This window comes from Aaosphaeria arxii, assembly GCF_010015735.1.
Source record: "Aaosphaeria arxii CBS 175.79 unplaced genomic scaffold BU24scaffold_2, whole genome shotgun sequence".
Taxonomy (NCBI): Eukaryota; Fungi; Ascomycota; class Dothideomycetes; order Pleosporales; genus Aaosphaeria; species Aaosphaeria arxii.
This window is the reverse complement of record NW_022983475.1, coordinates 3,678,208-3,699,288: the sequence shown is the minus strand read 5'-3', so window position 1 is coordinate 3,699,288 and position 21,081 is coordinate 3,678,208. Positions and strand designations below refer to the sequence as shown.

The 21,081-nt window shown below is 50.0% G+C and overlaps 7 protein-coding genes across 7 annotated transcripts; 5 read left to right on the top strand and 2 right to left on the bottom strand.

Annotated features, from left to right (window-relative positions):
- Nucleotides 1–1,590: 1,590 nt before the first annotated feature.
- BU24DRAFT_459452 (uncharacterized protein) lies at nucleotides 1,591–2,913 on the top strand (the record flags this gene model as incomplete). Its single annotated transcript, XM_033531729.1, has 2 exons — nucleotides 1,591–2,021; nucleotides 2,073–2,913. The coding sequence occupies 2 exons, from the start codon at nucleotides 1,591–1,593 to the stop codon at nucleotides 2,911–2,913; spliced, it is 1,272 nt and encodes a 423-aa protein (XP_033388162.1).
- On the bottom strand, nucleotides 2,841–3,710 carry BU24DRAFT_419436 (dioxygenase superfamily protein). The gene has a single exon (XM_033527215.1). It carries the CDS (start codon nucleotides 3,486–3,488, stop codon nucleotides 2,964–2,966), a length of 525 nt encoding a protein of 174 aa, XP_033388161.1. The 5' UTR covers nucleotides 3,489–3,710; the 3' UTR covers nucleotides 2,841–2,963.
- Nucleotides 3,711–4,251: 541 nt separating this feature from the next.
- BU24DRAFT_431480 (NAD(P)-binding protein) lies at nucleotides 4,252–5,126 on the top strand (the record flags this gene model as incomplete). The annotated part of the gene is made up of 3 exons (XM_033529873.1): nucleotides 4,252–4,752; nucleotides 4,809–4,867; nucleotides 4,937–5,126. The coding sequence occupies 3 exons, from the start codon at nucleotides 4,252–4,254 to the stop codon at nucleotides 5,124–5,126; spliced, it is 750 nt and encodes a 249-aa protein (XP_033388160.1).
- A 916-nt stretch (nucleotides 5,127–6,042) lies between these two features.
- On the top strand, nucleotides 6,043–6,875 carry BU24DRAFT_459449 (uncharacterized protein; the record flags this gene model as incomplete). The annotated part of the gene is made up of 3 exons (XM_033531728.1): nucleotides 6,043–6,088; nucleotides 6,146–6,774; nucleotides 6,828–6,875. The coding sequence occupies 3 exons, from the start codon at nucleotides 6,043–6,045 to the stop codon at nucleotides 6,873–6,875; spliced, it is 723 nt and encodes a 240-aa protein (XP_033388159.1).
- A 1,675-nt stretch (nucleotides 6,876–8,550) lies between these two features.
- BU24DRAFT_459448 (uncharacterized protein) lies at nucleotides 8,551–13,385 on the bottom strand (the record flags this gene model as incomplete). The annotated part of the gene is made up of 2 exons (XM_033531727.1): nucleotides 8,551–13,173; nucleotides 13,353–13,385. 2 exons carry the CDS (start codon nucleotides 13,383–13,385, stop codon nucleotides 8,551–8,553), a joined length of 4,656 nt encoding a protein of 1,551 aa, XP_033388158.1.
- Nucleotides 13,386–16,004: 2,619 nt separating this feature from the next.
- Nucleotides 16,005–17,377, top strand: BU24DRAFT_127691 (alpha/beta-hydrolase). The gene has a single exon (XM_033520971.1). The coding sequence runs from the start codon at nucleotides 16,172–16,174 to the stop codon at nucleotides 17,354–17,356; it is 1,185 nt and encodes a 394-aa protein (XP_033388157.1). The 5' UTR covers nucleotides 16,005–16,171; the 3' UTR covers nucleotides 17,357–17,377.
- A 1,458-nt stretch (nucleotides 17,378–18,835) lies between these two features.
- BU24DRAFT_459446 (uncharacterized protein) lies at nucleotides 18,836–20,967 on the top strand (the record flags this gene model as incomplete). Its single annotated transcript, XM_033531726.1, has 4 exons — nucleotides 18,836–18,922; nucleotides 18,980–19,237; nucleotides 19,294–19,950; nucleotides 20,014–20,967. The coding sequence occupies 4 exons, from the start codon at nucleotides 18,836–18,838 to the stop codon at nucleotides 20,965–20,967; spliced, it is 1,956 nt and encodes a 651-aa protein (XP_033388156.1).
- Between the last annotated feature and the right edge of the window lie 114 nt (nucleotides 20,968–21,081).

The following is a 21,081-nucleotide window of genomic DNA, read 5'->3' as shown; positions in this document are numbered from 1 at the left end:
GGAATGCAGCCCCTCAACTTATCGTGATCCAAGGAGAGTAGTTAACTAGTCGACCACCAACTGTTGTCACATTATTGAAGAGCTGTTCCACATTACTTTGTTGGTTTTAGTGTGGGATGATAGCAGTGGGGTCCGAAAGCTCATCGCCTTGTAAGGGGGGATTTGCGGAGAAGGCACAGGGACCATTCGTCACAAGTCTGCATCTGCCGATTGCGCACAGGAACGCCAATTCCGTACGAAGCACACTGATGCCTAGATTTTCCATATCGAGCGTGTGGTGCGTCGCAACTTCAGACATACAGATAGGAGCATACTATGGACCTGAACAGGGCCATACGACAGAGAACTCTCACTATGGAAATTCGCGATGAACTAGAATACTGTTGACCCTGCAACGCGAGATAGATAAAGCTAATAGTACGGAATATCAGTCAATCTCGCAATTGAAAGGTAATCAGGTACTCAACTGCAACCCCAACAAGGCTGCGCAATCGCTAATAAGGCAACGGTTCAAGCGACCCAGCCGTGAAGATATTGCAATCTCCAACTTGTTGAATTGGACCCCAAACCCCCAAACAGACATTTCCAACAACCAAATAGTCGGAAATTCGACCTTAGGTTCATGATCGGCATCCAAAAGAGATCAATTTTGGGGCCATTAAATGCCATCGCCAGGCCTCGACCATACTCGATCGTACCTGTCAGCCCGAATCGGTTTATGGACTGAGTAAGCCTCCCTGAAGACTTGTCCACTTTGAACCCGACCAAGCGAGAAATCATAACAAACAGAAAATGGGCGTAAGGGCTTACCCAACTTTCTCACCTCTCGTGCGTGATGAGGTGGGAAAATTGGATTATTAAGGCCTTCACATGGCCATTGACGAAGCTCTTGATTCCACCTAGCACCAACTCGTGCGGTGGTGATTCCGGAGTATGCAGCTACATCACATCAGATGACTGGCGATGGAAGGACTGCCCGCCCGGTGAGCAGCACTAAACACACGTAGTCAAGACCGGGTGGCTTGCTTGATGGCGGAAATCTTCTTTTTTTTGAAGCATCGCTGGCCAGTCGATGTTGCCAGCAGGATCGTGGGCGGCTGCGGAAGGTTGCTTAGGCGCGGCGCCAATCGTGCGGCGTAGCTCTGAGCCAATGCATTCGACATCACCAACTACGCGAACCCCGCTACTACAGGGGATATGCGTTGTTTGTGATGTGATGCCGGTACATGTTATCTGTTGTTGATGTGATAATGTTATCCTTGAAAATGCGTGTCCTGGAGCCAATTACGATTGCGAGAGCGCAAAATCGCACCGTGCAAGGGAGAGGCACAGCTCGGTTGAAACAGGCACAAAAGACTTCGGTCGCATATATGGTCTCTGAAAACAATCAAATCGAGGATCAAGTCAATACTAAGACCTAATCATAAAGATGCCGGGGCCACGCCCTCTCAACAATTACAATCGTCGCAGACGAGCGTCGCCAGTTCGCACGAGCGCGAATTCGAATGTCGGACCTCTCTAGTCATTCTTTTTCCAATGTCTAGCTACCAATATTGATTGCTTTTGCGATCACATTGTATCGGACTCCAGATGCGGATCCCACGTCGATCTGTTAACAGCTATGTCGGGCTACAACTTCCGAGCCTCATCACGCTGCCTAGCTCTGTTGAACAATCGCCAATCTCGGAGAAGTCGATCTCAGAGAAGTCTATTTCGGAGAAGTCAAGTTTACGGAAAATTATCGCAGAGAAGTGCGTACAAGATGGCATAGAAGTTGTACCGATCGAAAGATCAAAGAGCTGTACTACCAAGATCCTTAGTCCTGGTCAAGAGGAAAAGGAAGTTGTATTTTTCCCAGAGTCAGATGTCGAGAGCGCCAAAGAAGATACGTTGATTCCGCCATCATCTTGGTGGGGTCGCTTGAGTATCAAACGGCGTGTCATACTCGTATTGGGCATTCAAGCCTGCTTGCTACTGATACTGGGACTTTGTCTGTTCTTTACGGTAAAACGTAGCTATACGTATGCTATTCCCCACATTATAGATTGTATCATTTGCTAATGATGTCGAAGGGACAAGAAAGCATCTTCGAGCTCAGTCAATTCCTCAGTCATAGCGAGCGTACCCAAACCTTCATTTCCTCGAGGTGCCTTTGTCCTATCGGGCACAAGCACTACGGATCGAGAAAGACATCCAGGCTGCCTCACGTCGCTCAATGAGACAGCAGCGTGGGATTGCCGGAATCGAACAATCTTAATCAATTTCCTTCCCTCACCATCAGAGGAATCCAACTCAGCGATGGCATTCCTACAGTTCATTCTCCCAGACTGGAACTCATCGAATTGGCCAAATGCATTCTATGGACCTCAAAACCCAGGATCCAGTCCACTCACTTTCGAAGTCGACACCAGCCTCCTATCGACCAGCGATGGACCCGCATATCATTTTCGTGCAGTCTACAATCGCGCAGTACTTCTCCCACGGGTCTCTCAGGACACAACGCCAGCTTTTGTGACCCCATTGGAACCAAACAGCACCCCTTGGCTCTGCACGTTCAACGAGACAGTCATTGAGGGATACATCTATCCGTCATTGAATTCGTCAAAGAGCGGTCTCACTTACGTTTCCGACGATTTAGGAAACAACGGGAATGTCCCTTCAGCAGGCAGAGAAATCCCGTACCTACCCTACATCACCAAAATCATAGAACAAAAAACACCAGGATCGATACAACCCCAATGCACAATGGTGAGCGAAGGTGACCAAGGTCACACTGAGCCAGTGCAAGGAGTCGCCCCAATAAATTTAATAGAGCCGAATGTAATTTCAAAAGCAGATGCCGTCAAAGCGGTGATAGATATGAGAAGGCAGGAACAGGACACAGATTGTCGCTGCCAGTGGACATACTTTTAGCCTCGCACTCACACTGTGACGCGAAACATCCTCGAAATTGAGGAGAAAAACTACCAACGATTCCCCAGCAGCTTCTCAAAGCTACAGCTGCATATTTCAACGACATTCCCCCATGGGTCTTGGGAGTACAGAGTGTGCTGTGACACCCCTTCACCAGAATTAGGATCTGGCACCTCTTGCGTCTCGCCAATCTGTTTCCCACCTTCCTGGATCACCTTCGCAAGCAATGCTTCCGGATCAGGATCCGTCACCGCAATATGGAAGAATCCTCCGCGTGGGTAGTCCTTCTCAAAGTCGGCCCGTTCCGTCATGGGAGGATCGATGAATTGGAACAATTCGAATCCCACGCCATTGCCCGCTGAAAGAAACGCGATCTTGACTTTATGAAGCTTCGTGCCATAGAGGCGGAAAATCGAGTTCTCAGAGCTCGTCGAGCGATCGCAAGTAATTGGCGCGGAATTGATTCGCTGGAAGCCGAAGAGCTTCGTATACCAATCCACGGCGGCTTCGAGATCTGGTACGTGGACGGCAACGTGGTTGATCACACGGTTGTGAGTTGTGTTTGCAAGAGTCATGATTTTTCAGTGTATATTCTTTTGTTCGTCTTGTTTTATAAGCTGACCTCGGTCTCACTTTATACCTTTTGCAGTGCTATAATTCAGTCATATCAAACCTGATGGCTTTTGACTTTGCACGTGTCTTGGAGTCATGTTACATACGTCACTTGCTTACCTGCTACTCTTTACTGCTGACAGCAAGTACTATGCAGGCAGACCATAAACGGGAAAGCTCCAGAGAGCAACAGGCCGAAGAAACTATGGGCACATCAAAAGGAGAATTTACATGAGGCGCAGCTATAAGTTATGAATGTGACATGCGGGGCAGCGTGTAGGATTAGGTGGGGTAAGTCAAAGCCACACCAGAGTGAACATGACTCGGGGAAAGAAGCCCGCCCTTGCATATTCATAGCCAGAATACTTCCGGAATCTCCGCATTTGAGGCATTAGACAGGAGAGTATAGAGGATAGTGCAGCGTAGCTAGTGGGATAGCTAGACTACATGTGGTCTCAAGTACGAATGGGTCGTAACCGATTAAAGTGTGCGAGGTCCCGCATCTTCAGCTAACTCGCACACGTTGAAGAGCTGGACGATTTGCACCTATCTATAATACAGTGATATCTTCATTTGTGACTACACATCCTATATTTTCTCTAAGAGGAAAAGACCATATTCATTGATCTACTTGAAGAACTATCGACCAAAATGTCTATCAACGGTGTACCTATATCGGAAACCTCGGCTTCTCGGAACTTTGTCATGAAATCCCCTATATTCAACATGACGTCCAAGGTGATCGCTCTGACAGGCGGAGCCGCTGGAATTGGTCTTGCTACAGCATCATTACTAGTATCACAAGGAGCCAAAGTGGCAATCTCGGACGTCAACGCAACCAATCTTCGGACTGCCGAAGCCAGCCTGCGAGAACAGTGCAAAGACGGCGGTGAAATTCTAGCGACGGTCGTGGATGTCCGTAGACGAGATCAAGTCGATGGCTGGATAGCTGAGGTCGTCGAAAAGTTCGGTAAACTAGATGGTGCAGCGAACTTGGCTGGCGTGATTCCCAAGAGCATTAATATCGAGAGGGTGGAGGACCTCAACGATGAAGACTGGCAGTTCGTGCTCGATGTGAATATCACTGGTGTGATGCAATGCATGCGAGCAGAGATCCGACAGATGAACGAGAATGGAAGCATTGTCAACGCAGCTAGCATCGCAGGGCTGGGTGGATTCCCTAAAAATGCAGCATACACTGTGGCAAAGCATGGAGTAATCGGTATTGTGAGTATAGGTGACCTAGCAATGACTCGTTCAGATTGATGCTAATTGTTTGAAAGACGAAAACAGCGGCAAAAGAGGTTGGTGATCGGTCAATTAGGGTCAATTGCATTGCACCGTAGGTTTATCCACTACATCAATATCTAGTTGTGTAGATCGTTTTGATATCAGCTAACACGTCGATCAGAGGGATAATTGACACTGAGATGCATCGTGAAAGTGTTCGGATACGTGGGAAGGAGGGAGACTATAAGATACAAATTCCAAGGAAAGGACAACCGGAGGAAGTAGCCGCATTGATTGCATGGCTCCTCTGTGACGGCTCACAGTACATCACTGGGACTGTCCAGATCATCGATGGCGGCGTCATGGCCTAACAGGTACAACTACTGTTCATACATGTCCCGCTATGGTAGAAGTTGGTGAACAATCCCCTACCGAACGGCTTCTTGGATCAAGGCCCATCCTGCAATCTCAATTACGTGAAGCAACGGAATTTGAACCTTCCTAAGAGAGGAGCTCTATTCTCTGTCCAAAGCGTCCCTTCCTTACGGTTTACCTGAGCACTTCAAAAGGACTAAGAAATACTTTTCTCGTCTCATTATAACATACAAACACAAACTCCGCTTTGACTTCCATGAATAATTATTCAAACTATCAACCAAGTGTGATAAGGCGTCTTTCTCGCCTCAGAGCACCCCGAAGTAAGACACTGTTTATGCGTGTGCGGTGAGAACTGCAGTAGTTCTGGGTTCACGGTCGAGTGACTTCAGCAATGAGTGCACCAACTCTAGATGGACCGTCATCACGGAGCTTACCACCAGGACAAGCAAAATCGCCCATGATATGTGGATAGCTTCGGCACTTCACTTATGTTCGTGGATAACACAAATACCAAAAAGCTTGGACCTTTACCTAGGTGTACTCTTTCGTCGACATTGTTTACTGCACGCTTCTCCCACCTTCACCTCAACATCCTCTCCTAACATCCTCTACTTCAACCCTCTCTCCTCTCACCTTTCTCCCTTCAGCATTCTTTCCTCTTAATCTTCCTCCTTTGACATTCTCTTCTCTCAATTTCATTCCTTTGATCCTTTCTACTTCGACCTGCCCTCTCTTAATCCAAGTCTTTCAGTTACCTTCACTGTACAACGCGTCCGCTCTACCTCTCGCCCGAGAACGCGAGTGTTTGCATTTTCCTTCACTCTACCACGCAGCTGCCTCTGTTTTCCTTGCTGTATAAAGCGTCCGGAGAAGCTCTACTGTCAAGAAAGAAAGGCCCAAACAGTCAATATGAGTCAAGCTTCGGGACACGAAGGAGTCGATCCTCAGTTTCTTTGTATGTACACGACACCCGATAGGCACGCGATTTGAGAGCAGTAGCTGATTACTCTAGGGATTCTACCAGAACAATTCGAGGTGACAGAGTTGGCCAAAGATCTCGTGGAAAGGGGCGTCAGCTTCCGGATAAATGCCCCATTGCACCTTTTGTACCGAATAGAGCACTTACTGGGGCTGGGGACAAGATATATCGCTCATTTCACAGATGACCAAGCATATAGACGATACGGTGTCGCGTGGCGAGCCTTTTGCAAGGAGGAGTATGGGTCTGAACAGAAAATTCGTTTCAGTGACTATCACAGACACAAGGTAATCCAAGAGGATCTAAATCTGATTGGTCTGGATATGCATGGTGGACTGTTGTCTCGCGTTGAAAAGGGTGACAGCCTGGACATGACCGACATCTTAGTCCTGGATCCTCAAAAGGCAAGCAAGTTCTTCAACATCGGCATCAAACTTCCTTCCGAGAATCCCGAGTATCCAAAGAGCCTCTGCGAGGCTGCAACCATGTTCGCGGATCTGTCTCGTCTCATAAAACCCAAAATGACGATGAAAGAATATGAGGCTGCGATAGAAGAGTGCAAGGACAGCAACGAGAAGTGGGAGCTCGAGCGAAAGAAATTCCGCCTGAAGATCTTGGATCGATATCGGAAAGCGTTGATTGAATTGGCCATTGAGGAACAGGTGAGTACTATCGAATGAGAGGTACTGGTCACACCATCACTGACGTGTCTTAGTTGAGTGGCATGAAGGGAAATAAAAGGGCTGGGCTTTGGGATGACTGACTCACAAGCCCACATCCATATCTACCAAGAGCCGATATGCGAAGGGTATGACAGAAATGGAGCATAATGCATCGAAGACAAGGCTCTTCATTCACAGTGTGGCAAGCCCTTGAGGTTGGAAGTCACCATTACCATGGAACACTGAGTGAGGAATCGTGGAAATTCGGGAATGACCGAGCTGAGGATTGAGCAATCATGAGTGTAAGGAATGAAAGTATCACCAAAACCAAGGACGTAGATACATCTGAAACAGATCACAAGCTTTCAAAATGCCCATCCTTCTCTGCATTGACTTCAAAACCCACTTCCCGCGCGTGCCGAAGCCTCACATTCTCTATCTCAGATAAACATCTCATCTCCGAGATCATTGCACAGTCCCCTTCATTTATACGCACATATCAACTCCTGCTGCACACCAAAGAAACATCTCACGAACATCTCCTCCATACAAGTCACTACTACCCAGACCACTATTTACTTACATACCCCAAAACTTGACTTACCAACACCTCGTCTGCTCCATGCCTCATTGTACACTCCACGACCCTCAATCCACGTACGTAGTACCGCCAACGTACACAAATATCCGCACCGTGCATTTTGAACACCTCAATCCCATAGGCTCCGAGATAAGGGATGTCAATGTGTACAGACTTGCACAATACAATTCGACGGCGGATAGATGGCTAGAAAAAGTGATTCTGCCTCCAGACTACTTAGGTACCGTGGACGATGCGATTGTATACAACATCCCGGCGCAGAACATCAAGAAGCAGGACATCAAACCTCACATAAAACCTCACATCTTCACATCCCCCATATCCACCACACACACAAACCGTTTCCAGGATTTCAAAACAGTGTTGTATTAGAAATTAGAGCTACGGCTTCAGTTTCTTCTTTGCTCTCTCGTCTGAATCACACCTCTTGCCTTCCTGCTCCTTTGATATGCGCTTTCTCCGCGCCAAAGCGGAGACTCGCTGTACGCCTGCCTCTCGCGCCACATTCGCTCGCTGCAATACTCAACGCGAAAAAAGGGTAACTTATGTATGTATATATGTATCAGAATCGAAGACCTGTTGCATGCAAAAGGAAGAAACCCCCTATGTATAGATAGTCAAGGGCAACGTTGATATTGATTACACGCCCTGAAGAGGTAGTAAGATAGGTAAGGATTGCAGGCGAGAAAGGGGAAGTGACCTGCTTCCGTAAGACAACCCAAAGAGTATTGGGGGAAGAAAGGGAGAATAGGAAAAGAAAAGGAAAGCCCGTGGTATCTTTGACGACTTTTTGTGCATGCCCCTGTGGAAAAAAAACCCTGAACCGAACAAGCCCGATTCCACCGAAGTGGTCTGGGGCGCGAAATGAGAAAAGAAAATCTGGAGTATCTCCGATGGAGGTGACGGGAGAAAAGGAGAAGGAAAATTGGCATGGAGGGTGTGGTATTCCAAACAAATGAGAAGGCATAAAGCTTGCCTTGGTATATCGTAATTGGTAAAGGAAAGGGACTTTGGTAGGCTCATAACGCCTCAGCAGAAGATTGACGGCCGTTGTTCGAAGCGTGAGGACATTTTGACAGAGAACAAGTAAATCTTGGTACACAGTGGCAACCATTCACGAGGCCAGAGAGCAATGGAAAACGACTAGAAATCATGTTAGCAAAATGCTAGCATGCTCAGTCATTCAACCCAAAAACCCGCCTGAGGCCTTGGAACTTCTTCTTCTTTCCCGTGCGACCGACAATGGTATCTTTACTAAGCTCTCGATCCATCGTTGGTTTCGTATCTGCTGTTTGGGACGAATGCCGCTTGCTCAGTGTCGGTCGCATCGATATCCGACGTCCCGGCATACCGTCAGAACTTTGGGGCCTTGCTGTTTCCGTCGCGCTTGGAGGTCCTGGCAGTGGCCATGAGTCCGAAACGGTTCGGTTGGGTTGTGAGCGGCGCTGCAGTTTGGGAGACCGAGGGGCTGGATTAGCCTCGAATGCCTTGTCTTCGTCCTCGCCGATTGGAGAGAGTGTGCGGTTTCGCTGCTCTGGAGGGTACGGGATGTCGGTGGCGTCGCTTCTTTCATGTTCCACGGTAGGTTCTGTCACTGGAGGCTGAGCTTGTTGCTTCTTTTTACCCAGGCCAAAAAAGCCTCGCTTTGCCTTTTTCTTATCCACGCCTCCATCTGTAGGCGCGTGCTGACTTTTGTGCAATGCATTCGCCGTGAACGCAACATGACCATTCGTGTGGCCGTTGGTCACCTGCTTTTGTTTCTCGTCAGTCGGTGGAACCTTGGCAGGTGATAGCTCGTCGTCCAATTCCTCTTCCAGATCAGTTGAATCGTCGTCTTCCCCGGCTCGCTTAGGAATACCGCGTACAGGAGCAAGATCAGGTGGTAGCTGATAATCCTCTTCATCAGAATCGACAAAACGACTCTGGAATCGGCGGGGTCGGTCATATTCTTCGTCCTCATCACTTGAATCGACGAAGCGACTCTTGTAGCTTGGCTTAGATACCGGTGCTGCGGGAGGCTTCTGTTTCTTGCCAAAGACTTTGTTGGATTTCTTAGGCGGCGAGGGCTGTCGAGGAACAGGCGGAGCATCATCGGAAACAGTCCTCCCGGGTCGGAAACGGCCAGCGGGCGACAAAGATCTGATGCTGAACCGAGATGACTTTACTTCCGGCGTGGGTGAAGAAGGCCGCATAGATCTTCTCATGGTAGGTGGTGGTGAAGACGGCTTCCCAACAGGCGACAATGATCGAGGGCGGTGAGATTCGTACGATGAAGATGCCGCATTGCCCCTCATAGAAGCGCGCATCGTATATCGACTACTATCGCCGCCGCGTGGTCGTGGTCTCTGCCTCTGAAAACTACTGGCTGAAGCATCGGAGTCATCGTCATAGGTGGGAGCAGGGGCAGTTTTTGGTCGCGAGGCGGCATTCGCGGCAGCACTTTGCGGTCGACCGCTGAGTACAGGTCCTGTTGCGGGCATGTTTCTTTTCTGCAAGGCACCTCTGGCAGGAGGTGCATTACTGTAACGCGAGGCAGCCAGACCCGTTGATGCCCTCGGAGAAGAAGGCTCACTTCCCCTCATACTCATTCGCATATGACCCCCTGAAGATACTGTTTGATGAGACCCCATAGCTCCAGAGGTGCCTCGCATAGTCTGTCGAATTTGCTTTGGCTGGGCACTGGTTGGCGACGGTGGTGCTGCTGTTTTCTTCTTCATGGCAGATTTTCGAGGTTGTTGTGATGGAGGCGGAGGGCTCTTGGTCACTATAGTCGGTTCGCTCGAGATTGCAACTGCTGCTACTTCGGGTTTTCGTTCTGCCGGTGTCTGAGGGCGCTTACTGAGTGAAGCCGGTTCATTGATCCGTTGTTGTTCTTCAAGCCAGTCGTTCGTGGGCTTCTCCGATGATTTGGCCTTTTCATGTTTTGTGACTGCAACTTCGCTCGTAGCTTCTGCAACTTGGGTGTTGCGAAGGCCATGATCTGCGTATTTGGAAGACATCAAACCGGAAGTAGGGCCAACTATTGGACTTTCTACAACAGCATCAATGGAAGCGAAGCCTCCATCTTCCTCGAGGTCTTCGTACGCATCGCTGTAGATACTGCTGTCGTCATCGCTAGAATCGTCTTCCTCTAATGTACTCAATTGATGGTGACGGATGCCACTCCCACCATAAATGCCAATTGGTTTGGGTGGTTCCTGGATCGTTATCTGGGGCTTTGCGGACGATTTCGTTTCTGGAGCCTGTTCTGGTTCATGTTCGGCTTCTGATTCCTCATCCTCATCCCATGCTCCTGGCAAGACCGGACGATGAACCTTTGATTCGGTGCTAGCGTGGGATTCCGCGACTGTGTTCGACGGTATCTCGCTTGATCCATTCGTAGAATCACTCGAAATTGGCTTGGTCGGTGTACTCAAATCAAACAGCGGTTCCGGCTTTTCTACCTTTGGACTAGGACTGGCGGGCTGGACAGCTATTGCGGGCACCTGTATTGGAACGTTTCTGTCTTGCGCTGGTGTGGTCAACGTCTTGGGCTCCAAAGCCGGTACAGAACGAGCCTCGGGTTTACTCGACTGTGAGTTCTGCACAGGCTGAGCAACTATCTCATCATATCCCGTCCCACTGCTCGAATCAGATTCCGAACCATAGCCAGTTCCCTCCACTGTAGTGACCTCTGGAGGGAGGGGCTCGTTGGGGTCTCTTTTGGCAGCAAAGTCTTGAACTAGGATGCCGCCAATCGCATGGTCGCTTGATGCATGGTGAGAATCTTTCATGGAAGCTACTGATGTCGACATTGAAGACGAAACAGTCTCAGTGACCTTTTCAGGAGTATCAACTTCTTCATCCCGACGATGCCTGTTTCGAATACTGCCAAATGAAGGGAGAACTGGCCGAGGTGTCATGAAATCTTCTGGATCTTGCTCTTGATTCTGCGGACTCCATTTTGAGTGCCCCAGACCAGTTGGAGATGACGGTGTCTCAGCTTCAGCATACGCAGAAGTACCAGCAACGACTGCTTCTTCGTCAAAGCTTACCCTGACATTCTTCTTCTTTCTCCGAGTTCCGTCATCAGAGGTTGTGTCAGAAGCCTCGCTAGACGGTCCTATACTTGAAACCCGGCCGTTGTTCGCGATCGGAGAGCTATTCCGACGCGATACCGAAGGCGAAGGTTTCAAGGCTGATTTGGCGGGAGAGACAGATCTTGGTGGGGGATGATGTCGAACACCATCGGAAAGTTCAACATTGATCGCAGCGAAGTGGGCATTGCGAGGTGGGCTCAATGACTGCGTTCGATCCGAGCGGTTGCTTCCCCGTCCTTTTGGAGCAACATCGTCTGTCGTAGGGGGCAAGGTGGGAGTCGATATTCTTGGATACGCACTGTCCTGATTCGGAGCGAAGTTGGGCGACACAGGACTCTCTTCGATCGTCGTAGGTTCCGCCTTATCCTGGATATGCTTCGCATTAGTATCAACGGAAGGTCTAATATCTGAGCCGGCAAAATCCTCTGAACGTTGTCTCGCAAGCATGTTAGCACCGCCGAGTGGAGATAGATTAGGCACTGGCTCTCTTCGGTCTATAGACTCCTCCTGATATCTTGGACCTGGCGCGTGGGGCTGTTCTTGAGTGGTCCGCGTTTCTGAATGATGTGTTGCGGGCGGGCTTGGTGTAGCTGCAGCTTGGTATTGTGGAGGTTGCGGCGTTGGTGCTGGGATAGATACTCTTGGATGCGGAGCCTGTCGTGGCTGTGAAGGAGGAGTAGAATGCACCATATACTCTGGCGGTGAACTTACGTCCTCTTCACTCAATGCTCGAAATCTCTGCATCGCAGCCTGTTTGTGAATGAAGGTTCGTGAAGAGGGATCGTAGACCGCGTATGGAGATTTGGGATCTACGGGCTGCGGGGGCGCATGGGAGACTATTTGCGATTGCACGCTGGTGCCACTAGGCCTTGCACGCATGCTCCCTGTAGCCAAACGAGCACCTTCTACGCCGTGGGCTAAGTCGTTCCTATTTGTCGACACTGGCCTGTTTGTCGCATTCTGGATGGACTGCTGGGTACTGTAAGTGGTGTAATCCCCGGACCCCTCCGAATTCTGCGTTCGCGACTTATTGCTCCCTCTGAACGTTGCATTTGGGTTTACAATGGGACCTGCGTGCCATCCGCCGTGACCTCCCCGATTGGCCGATGCAGGCCTAGGAGACGAAGGGGCCGGTGGTGGAGATATGGGTCTGGAGAAGTTTACAGATCGCGAATTGCCATCCGCGTCGTCCTCGGGCACTTGGGTTAGGCCCGTTCCGTATGAAGAAGAATGCGCCTGTGTTCGCAAGGGCGAGCCCGCAACCCCTCGATCCAGACTGACACCCCTACCCCCACCTCGTGCTACCGGCGAACCTCCTCGGTTTGTCGGCTCGAGACTAGAAGCGCGACGATGGGCCGTGGAGACGGTGGGAACGTGTTTCGGGACCGCGGGAACTGGAGGAGCATCGTGATGACGGTCGATACTTGAGGCAGTTCGGCTAGGGGAAGGTGCGCGAAATGACCGCTCTGTCATAGAACCTGAGCTGGAATGTCGTCGCAGCCCGGGGTGTTGCTGGCTCCCGCTGCCCTGTGACGAAGTCGAGGCTTTCCGGACCATCCGCTTCGTGATTGTATCGCCCACGGGGGTTGGGGAGGTCGTGTGGGTGCGCAAGGCGGCGGCCGCTGCCGCAGAAGATAGGGCGCCATTGGATTCGCGATTCTTCATGAACGCTTTGGAGGCAGCAAGAGATGCAGACGCATTGGGCGGCTGCTGGGGGAGCTGTGGAGAGGGTAAAATTGATCAGCAAATGATATCATGTATATATACAGATGCGCGAGACGGATGCGCTGGGACCGATGGCAGTAGTCTCAGGTAGAAAAGGGTTTGGGACATTCTGGTTCGGGAGAGAGCGCAGAGAGCCAGACAAAGGACGAGGAAGCGACCACTGGGGAACGTACCGGATGCGCCGCAGCCCGATGTCTCTTGAACATGATTAGCTGGAGATGAGCGGCAGGTACGACTGCATTATCGGCGAAGAGTTGGAGATGAAGGAATTATCGATCGCACCTCAGCGCGATGGATGGAGGCAGTCGGCGATGCTAGCGGGTGGTGCAAGTGTGTCTCTTCGGTCAAGAACGCGGCGCGGGTGATGTCATGTCGCGATTTCCCTCGTAGATTCGCCGTGAGATTCGCCGGAGGTAGCTCCGATTAGCTTCAGGGGTTGCTATATGTTTAATTATTCGACTTGAAGATGTGACGGAGAAGTGCGACGCTGCTGCTACAGTGGATAGCCGTGGGTGGAGAGGTAGTGTGATAGGTAGGAGAGAGGTCGGCCGGAAGGAGGTGGAATCTTTTCTGAGATGAGGAGTCGTGTCGTGTTGTTTAGTCGGGGGCGTATGAGACAGCGAATGGGGGCGGAAGAGACAAGGAAGGGTATATCAGATGCTGAGGAAAGATAATGATGATGAAGGAGAGAAGAAGAAGTAGAAGTAGAAGTGGATGTGGATGATGACGATGCTAGTTTGCATACAGAAGATTAGGTATTATTATGATTATGATTATGGTTATTACTAGTTGGGTGAATGTACATGGGTGAGGTCGATGAATGGGGATGAAGCTGTAACGAAGATGGGGTTAGTGCCAGACCCATACACCTTGATTCGTAAGAGTTTGTCTACCGCCAGGTTACGTGGACCACTTGGACATGCAACAATTCCAGTAAATAATAAACAAGCTTTACATTTATTTCCATCCAGTGAGGCGTCTTGGAAAGGCGATCATTTTCGACGCCGATTGATGGTGGGCTTTGCTTGATTATTGATGCCTGTTGTTTGTTTGTTTGGTGAATGAATCATTCAAGGTGGTAGTTAACAGGCAGCCTTATTTACTACACGTACCCACTACAACTTCCTACCAGGAATTACCTCGTAGGTATATAGGGATCCCGTCATAGTATGTGTATGTACGTAGAGATACAAGTACGTTCATATAGTCTAGGGCGAGTGCAATGTACCTGTTCGTACTAGGGGTTATGTTCAAGATGAGGACAATCTACGCCGCTCTCGTCATGATGCTTGGATGGCTTCGGATAGCTTCGATCGTGTGCTCGCACCAGCCCCGATCTTGCTTGATCTTGCTTGATCTTGCTCGTGCATCACCAACTTAACTGTAACCTAAGCTTTCCTGTTGGTCGATCAGTATTTAAACACACACATACAGTCATTATTGCCAATTCAAAAAATGCCAAATACCAATTGCCGCATCTCATCTTGCACATCATCACCGTACCTGTCGGGCAATTGTTTTCTTCGGCAAAGTTTCCTCCCGTTCCCCGTTGCCCGTTGCCCGACGCAGTCACCTTCAAACACCCACCTGTATGATGTCGTTTCATTCAGATTTCACACCATTCTCTCCAATTACACAAGAGCAAAGTCTAAGATGTATCAAAGCGTCTTCAAATATACACATATCAATAATAATAGCACAATATGACGACGAGAGTCAGTCTTGGCAATGAAGAACTGGGTCGCGTTTCCTTCGTACCCACATCACTCCCGTTCATCGCAACCTATCTGGGTACTTAAGTATTAGGTACTAGTTAAGTGATACGCCCACCATCATAGATATATCATAGCCCTTCCTCTTTGATCGTCTGATTTTTTTCCTCTTCCTCTTCTCCATTCCAATACTTTTCAAGATCTCTTACCCTTCCAATCTCGGATCACCCATCCGGAGCCACAGTCACACTACCTATTGATTGCCGCATCTCAACTGCAGCCCTATCCCTTCTCAACTCCCCTCACCTCCACTTGACTGCCATCATTCGCATGAACTTCAAGGGCCTACCTGTGATACTAAACCACTTTCGAAGTCGAACTCCATAATGCTCGTGCATCTCGCCATGTCTCAGTCCACATGGAAAGGCTTCCTTTCCTCTCCCAGGTCCTGCTGCTACACATCCTCATCCCAAAAGGGCCTCTTGCATCGGGCTCTGCTACGCTAGAGCGCCAACCCGAGCCGGACTTCACTAAAATAAACGAACAAAACTGGTGCTGACTCGCTCCTTGACGCTTCTTTTGGGTGACTTGTTTAATAAATAAAGTTGAGGGACTGAGCTGGAGGACTGGAGGAGACTGGAGGACTGGAACTGTGGGAGGAGATAGCGTGCTTGGTCGGTCTTTTTCCCTCGGCCTCTCTCCTCACAATCTCTCCACTAACTACAGGACACTATGCCTCTACTATGCCTACCTAACAATAGGTGGTCAGTTTATCTACTGCACTGCTGTGCCTCAATATCGTCTTCGTCCTGTGTTGAGAAAACGCAACCATCCCACTTCCCACTTCCCACTTCCACCTCCATCTCCACCCCTACGCGGCCTCTCCCTCCCTCCCTCCCTCCCGTATACCTAACAAATACCCTACCCTACCTAACAAATACGTGACGACGGCTGGTCCCTGGCCAATGATGGACTGGCTGGACTGGCTGGCCTCCATATCCGTTTCCGACCCAGTGGATGGCACCAAACAGCTAGCGGTTAACACCGCCGACTCGGGACTCTTCCCCCCGCCTGACTTAAATTATAGATAGTTATACCTACATCCTACCTCCTACCCACCTACCTTACCTCTACCTTACCTACAGTACTTAGACCCCGTTGGCGGTTCAATTCTCTTGTTCCCTTTTTTCTTTTTTGGTCCCTTGTGCCGAGCTTCTTTCCAAGTCACCAAAGGAAATAAGAAGACGAAAAATAAAGAAGACAACATAGGCTTATTCGTCATGGCGCTCTCCCCTTCGTCACCATCGGCCAAGGCGAGCCTCCCACCACTTCCCCTGCCGGCAGATATCAAGGAGAATTATGCCCATTGCCCCACCATTGGCCTAACATTCCATTTCCTCGAAGCCGGCTACACCCCAGAAAGGAACAAACCGCTCATTCTCCTCGTCCATGGCTATCCCGAGCTAGCCTTCTCATGGAGGAAAGTCATGCCCTCGTTGGCAGCTGCGGGCTACTACGTGGTTGCATACGACCAGCGCGGATATGGCAGGACCACCGGGTGGGACGACTCAACCTTCGCAAAGACCGACCTCTCCCAATTCACCAAAACACAGCTCGTCCAGGACGCCGTTGCTTTGGTCTATGCACTGGGTTATCGGGAAGTCAAATGTATTGTTGGCCACGATTTTGGGGCTGTCACGGCTTCCATCTGTGCATTGACTCGACCTGATTTCTTCAAGTCTACCGTGCACATGTCTCATCCATTCAAAATGCATTCGGGACTACCATTCAATACCGCTCACGGTGACGATCAAGATACCACACCTGGAGTTGATATCCAGCGGGAACTTGCAAAGTTGCCGGAGCCAAGAAAGCACTACAAGTGGTACAATTCGACTGCGGTCGCTGCATTCCAATGGTCGGTCCCATTACAGGGCCTTGAGGATTTCCTCAGAGGTTACCTTCACGTCAAGAGCGCAGACTGGGAAGGCAACAAACCTTTCCCACTCGACGGCTGGAAGGCCACCGAACTCGCTAAGATGCCATACTACTACATCATGCCGCTGCACAAATCCATGCCAGAGACCATCGCTTCAATGATGGAGACGGAAGATGCGAACAAGACAAAGACATGGATGCCGGAAGAAGATTTGGCTGTCTACGTCCAAGAATGGTCTCGCACTGGGTTTCAGGGTGGTCTAAATTGGTACCGCACAACTACAGACCCATCTAAGACAAAAGACTTGGATCTTTTCGCAGGCAAAAAGATTGAATGTCCAGTGACCTTCATCTCCGGCGCTCAAGATTGGGGAAATTATCAGGAACCTGGCGCCCTAGAGAATTATCCCAATTCGTGCCTGCAGTTCAAAGGCGTTCATCTTATTCCTGGTGCTGGTCATTGGCCACAGCAAGAGCAGCCAGAGAAGGTAGTGGACGCAATCTTGAATTTCCTCAATAGCCTATAACGGGAGGCGGCACTTCAGGTCTTTATTAGAATGATTTCGCGTCAAATACCCCCATTCTCGTTCTTGAGAGGGCCCCGGCGTTGACTCAAGTCTGGCCACGTAATGCAGGGAGTTGGATATGAAGATCGCAAATAATGCCAACAGATGATGTGTCTAGGGTCACGTTGGCATCCTTCCACAGAAACGAACCCCGCGATCAATGTCCATTCGAATGCGCATGGCATTTGATAGGTCCACATGACCCGAAGCTGGACCAGTCGGAGCATACGCGGCCAGCGCATGTACAGACAACGGCGGCATGTTTTGATGAAAGTTTGCAGTTTTGTGGGAGATAACTTAAGGCTATGTGCTTTCTTATCATCATCTCCGATTCGACTCCCAATCTTTTTCAAGATGATATAACCGCGCCCTGTAAATCTTATGATTGCCAGGTGCAGTCAGCCACATGACATGATTACAAGGTGCCCGCTTGCGCGATCATTATATCGCCAGCCAGTCCGATGTTATGAATTGTACCGTGAACGTGGGCCTTGTTCCTACAAATGGAATCGGTTTACGACTCACATGCTCGCGTTTCTATGTGAAGTAGTCGTGAGCCTAATGGCAACCATCAACTACCTATACCGATGGTCATTCTAGAGCATGTCTGCAAGTAAGAAGTTGGTATCAGTAATTTTCCAATAGCGAAAACTAGATTCCATGAGCAATCAAAGTATTGTCAGTATCCATGTGGTGGCCTTCGCATAGCCGGAACATTCTGCAAAACGCACAGCTTCTTTCAATGATCTTTCCAGAAGCTCAGGAAAGTCACCAATACTAGTACATCTGTTATGACTACGGTCAGACTTTTTTTCTACATCTAAACATACCCTACTCTCACAATGACCGAGGGTGACGCCATCAACATTTGTAAAGGCATTTCCTGCTAGTGCATATAATTCGATCACTTGCTACTATGTATCACGCCTGGCTTATGTTACAAGATAATCTCGCCCCGTTCATATTGTTTTGACTTCGTCATTTTTGGTCTCGTGGGCATTCGATTTCGCTTCCTCGTGACGGGCATACTGGGAACAATGTCGACGAGCGCGGTGCAAGGTGCACTTTTTCTGCAGATATTCGGGTACCTCTTCTTCATGACGCAAAGATTGCCTCGCGCAGCATCAATATCATGTTCGTAATTCCACGAACCCTCAAATCTACTACACCGGAGAAAGAAAACACAGTTAAGCGCCGCAAGCCCAGTTGGTGGCTTTCGCTTGAGGCTCAACGCATTGTAATTTCGACATGGTTGTCGACCACGCATAAACCCACTGTCTCATTTCTGCCCCCAACCTCGAATCCGCAATGCCAAGGCAGCGATCACCGTTCCGCAGCGTACTTGGAGAATAAGCATGCGCTCGTGGCGTTTCTTCGTTGCCTGTTTTCCTTCACGTCCAGTAGTGACTCTGTTCACGCTGCGAATATTATAGATGTAGCATGGCTTCAGATACATGCAGTTATGTCTGCGGGACGGAGAAGGCACCCGGAGAATTCGAGCCTAATCCCGACATCACTGGTACAGGGGTTCGTGTTGACAGCTACGTTCGATATACTACTCGGCAATTGTGCTAATGTCTGCAGGTACGGTTGAGCTACACAATCACTGCTGGGCTCTCAGTGTTCATTGTTTGCGCCTATTATGTTTCTACCTTTCGCCCTGATGTGAGCCCTTTCCACCCTGAAGGGGAGCTTCTGCATCAGGACGACGATTTTCAACCAAATCCTGTCGACACGCGAGTCCTGGGATGGACGAAGAAACTATGGAATCTGGTTTACAAACCAAAGGCCGGGTCGATGAATCTCGGGCGAAACAAGCGATTCAAAAGAGCTTTAGTTAATGTGAGTTCTTTGGTGCTACCTAGATCGTATTAGATCGTAAGCTCAACCGCAGACAGTCTATGCTCGTTATGAGTGATCTTCAACTCCTCGTCGGATTGTCTTTGGTCTTTAGCGGTTACATTCAACTTCGCTGCGGGCTCACGGCATACCATTGGCAGCAGCTACTTCACCTAGTATGGCTCACTTCGGTCACACATTTCTCCTGCTTGACCTTTCTTCGAGGCCATCTTCAACAGCACCCTTTCAAGCGTACCTGGAGATTGATTCTCATGACCACGCTAGTCATTGCACTGGTAGTCGGCCTCTCTAGCACGAGCTACTACACGTTCACTAACACACTCATCTCCTGGGAGGGCGAGAATTACAGACCAGAGCCTTCAGACTACGCCATCTGCTACATGAACGGCGCAGAGAGAGTCGTGGTGTATGACGGCGGAAAGAGTCGACAGTACATGATCTTCTCCAACGTGCTCATTGTCTTCGGATTGTTCGTCCGGCTTGTGCGATCTTATGAGTTTCCTGTAATGTTTCTGTTGCATAGGAGGCAGGAGTTGGGGGATGCGCTGAATCAGATGCTACGAAAGATGGCCATGACTTGTGATAGACATAAGTTGCTTGCAGACTTTGCGGTGGCGTTTTTATACATCCCGTGTGCTTCAGTCATTGTTTTGATCAGTACGCTGCTCGACCTGGGTGTGTCGATGTTATTCGAAGTGAGTCTTCCAAATCCAGAATTCATCCACCATGATTATGGTATTAATCAGTTCTTGCGATAGGTCTGGTGGCTCATCGTCTGCTTTGTCTGGGGCTGCATTCGACTCTGGGTCACTGGCCACGGAGGAGTGAAGGATGGCCCGCAAGACTGGAGTTTCGGACAGACACTCCCACTGTTCCTCCTCGGTGCGCCCGTGTTCGCCATGTTGGAGGGTTTCTTCTCATCCGAGCGCGATTCACATCTAAACGTCCACCTAACAGTCCAAACGCAAGCACAAGACCAGGCCCAAAGCAAACCCTCAACGCCAGCCGCCCCCTCCCTCCCACCATCCCCAACCTCCAACCCACCCTCGATCCCCTCAACAGCGACCCTCCCCCTCCCCGTTTCCACCTCCTCAACCACAGCCCCAAGCTCCCCAAAACGCGCCGCAACATCGCACATCCCGTCCTCCCTGCCGCGGACGCCCGACCTCAACATCCACACCGCATTCTGGGTGACGCCCTACACCATCATCCTCCTCATCTGGCTCGCCAACCTCAGCGCCTCCACCCTGACCGCCCTCTTCGTCTCCTGGGTCGTCGTCCGCGTCTTCTACCCCTTCGGCTTCGCAATGGGAAGCCTCTACTTCGTCATCGTGTTCTCCCTGCTCGTCGACCGCGTGCTATCCCGCCCTGCATCTTCAACCCCTTCCCCCTCTCCACCCTCCCCCACACTTCCACCAAATTCCACAACAACAACAACACAGCCACAGCAATCGACAGCAGCAGCCCTCTCCCCCAAACGCCGCCGCGCCCTCCGCGCCATAACCTTCGTAATCAACTTCCTAATGGCGCTCGCCCTGCAGTGCACGGTGTGGTTCGAGGAGGGGAGGAACGGCATTCGCAACGGGACGGCGTACCGCGCGCTGTTGATTGCGTATGCGGGCGTCTATGTGCTTGTGTGTTTTGCGGATATGGCGGTGAGGAAGTTCTGGGGGAAGAGGAAGAGTAGGGGGGCGGGTGTGAAGGGGGGCTAGGGTTTGGTGATTTGTTTTTGTGTATTTCTGTTTACTATATCTATGCATCTCCCTCTGAGCACTGAAAGGTGTTGGTTTCTGGCGTTAATTATTATTGGTGAAAGTGAAGAAGTA

What these genes read in the sequence shown, in the direction of transcription:
- BU24DRAFT_419436 (XM_033527215.1), bottom strand. Translation starts at nt 3,488, where the DNA reads ATGACTCTTGCAAACACAACTCACAACCGTGTGATCAACCACGTTGCC.
- BU24DRAFT_127691 (XM_033520971.1), top strand. Translation starts at nt 16,172, where the DNA reads ATGGCGCTCTCCCCTTCGTCACCATCGGCCAAGGCGAGCCTCCCACCA.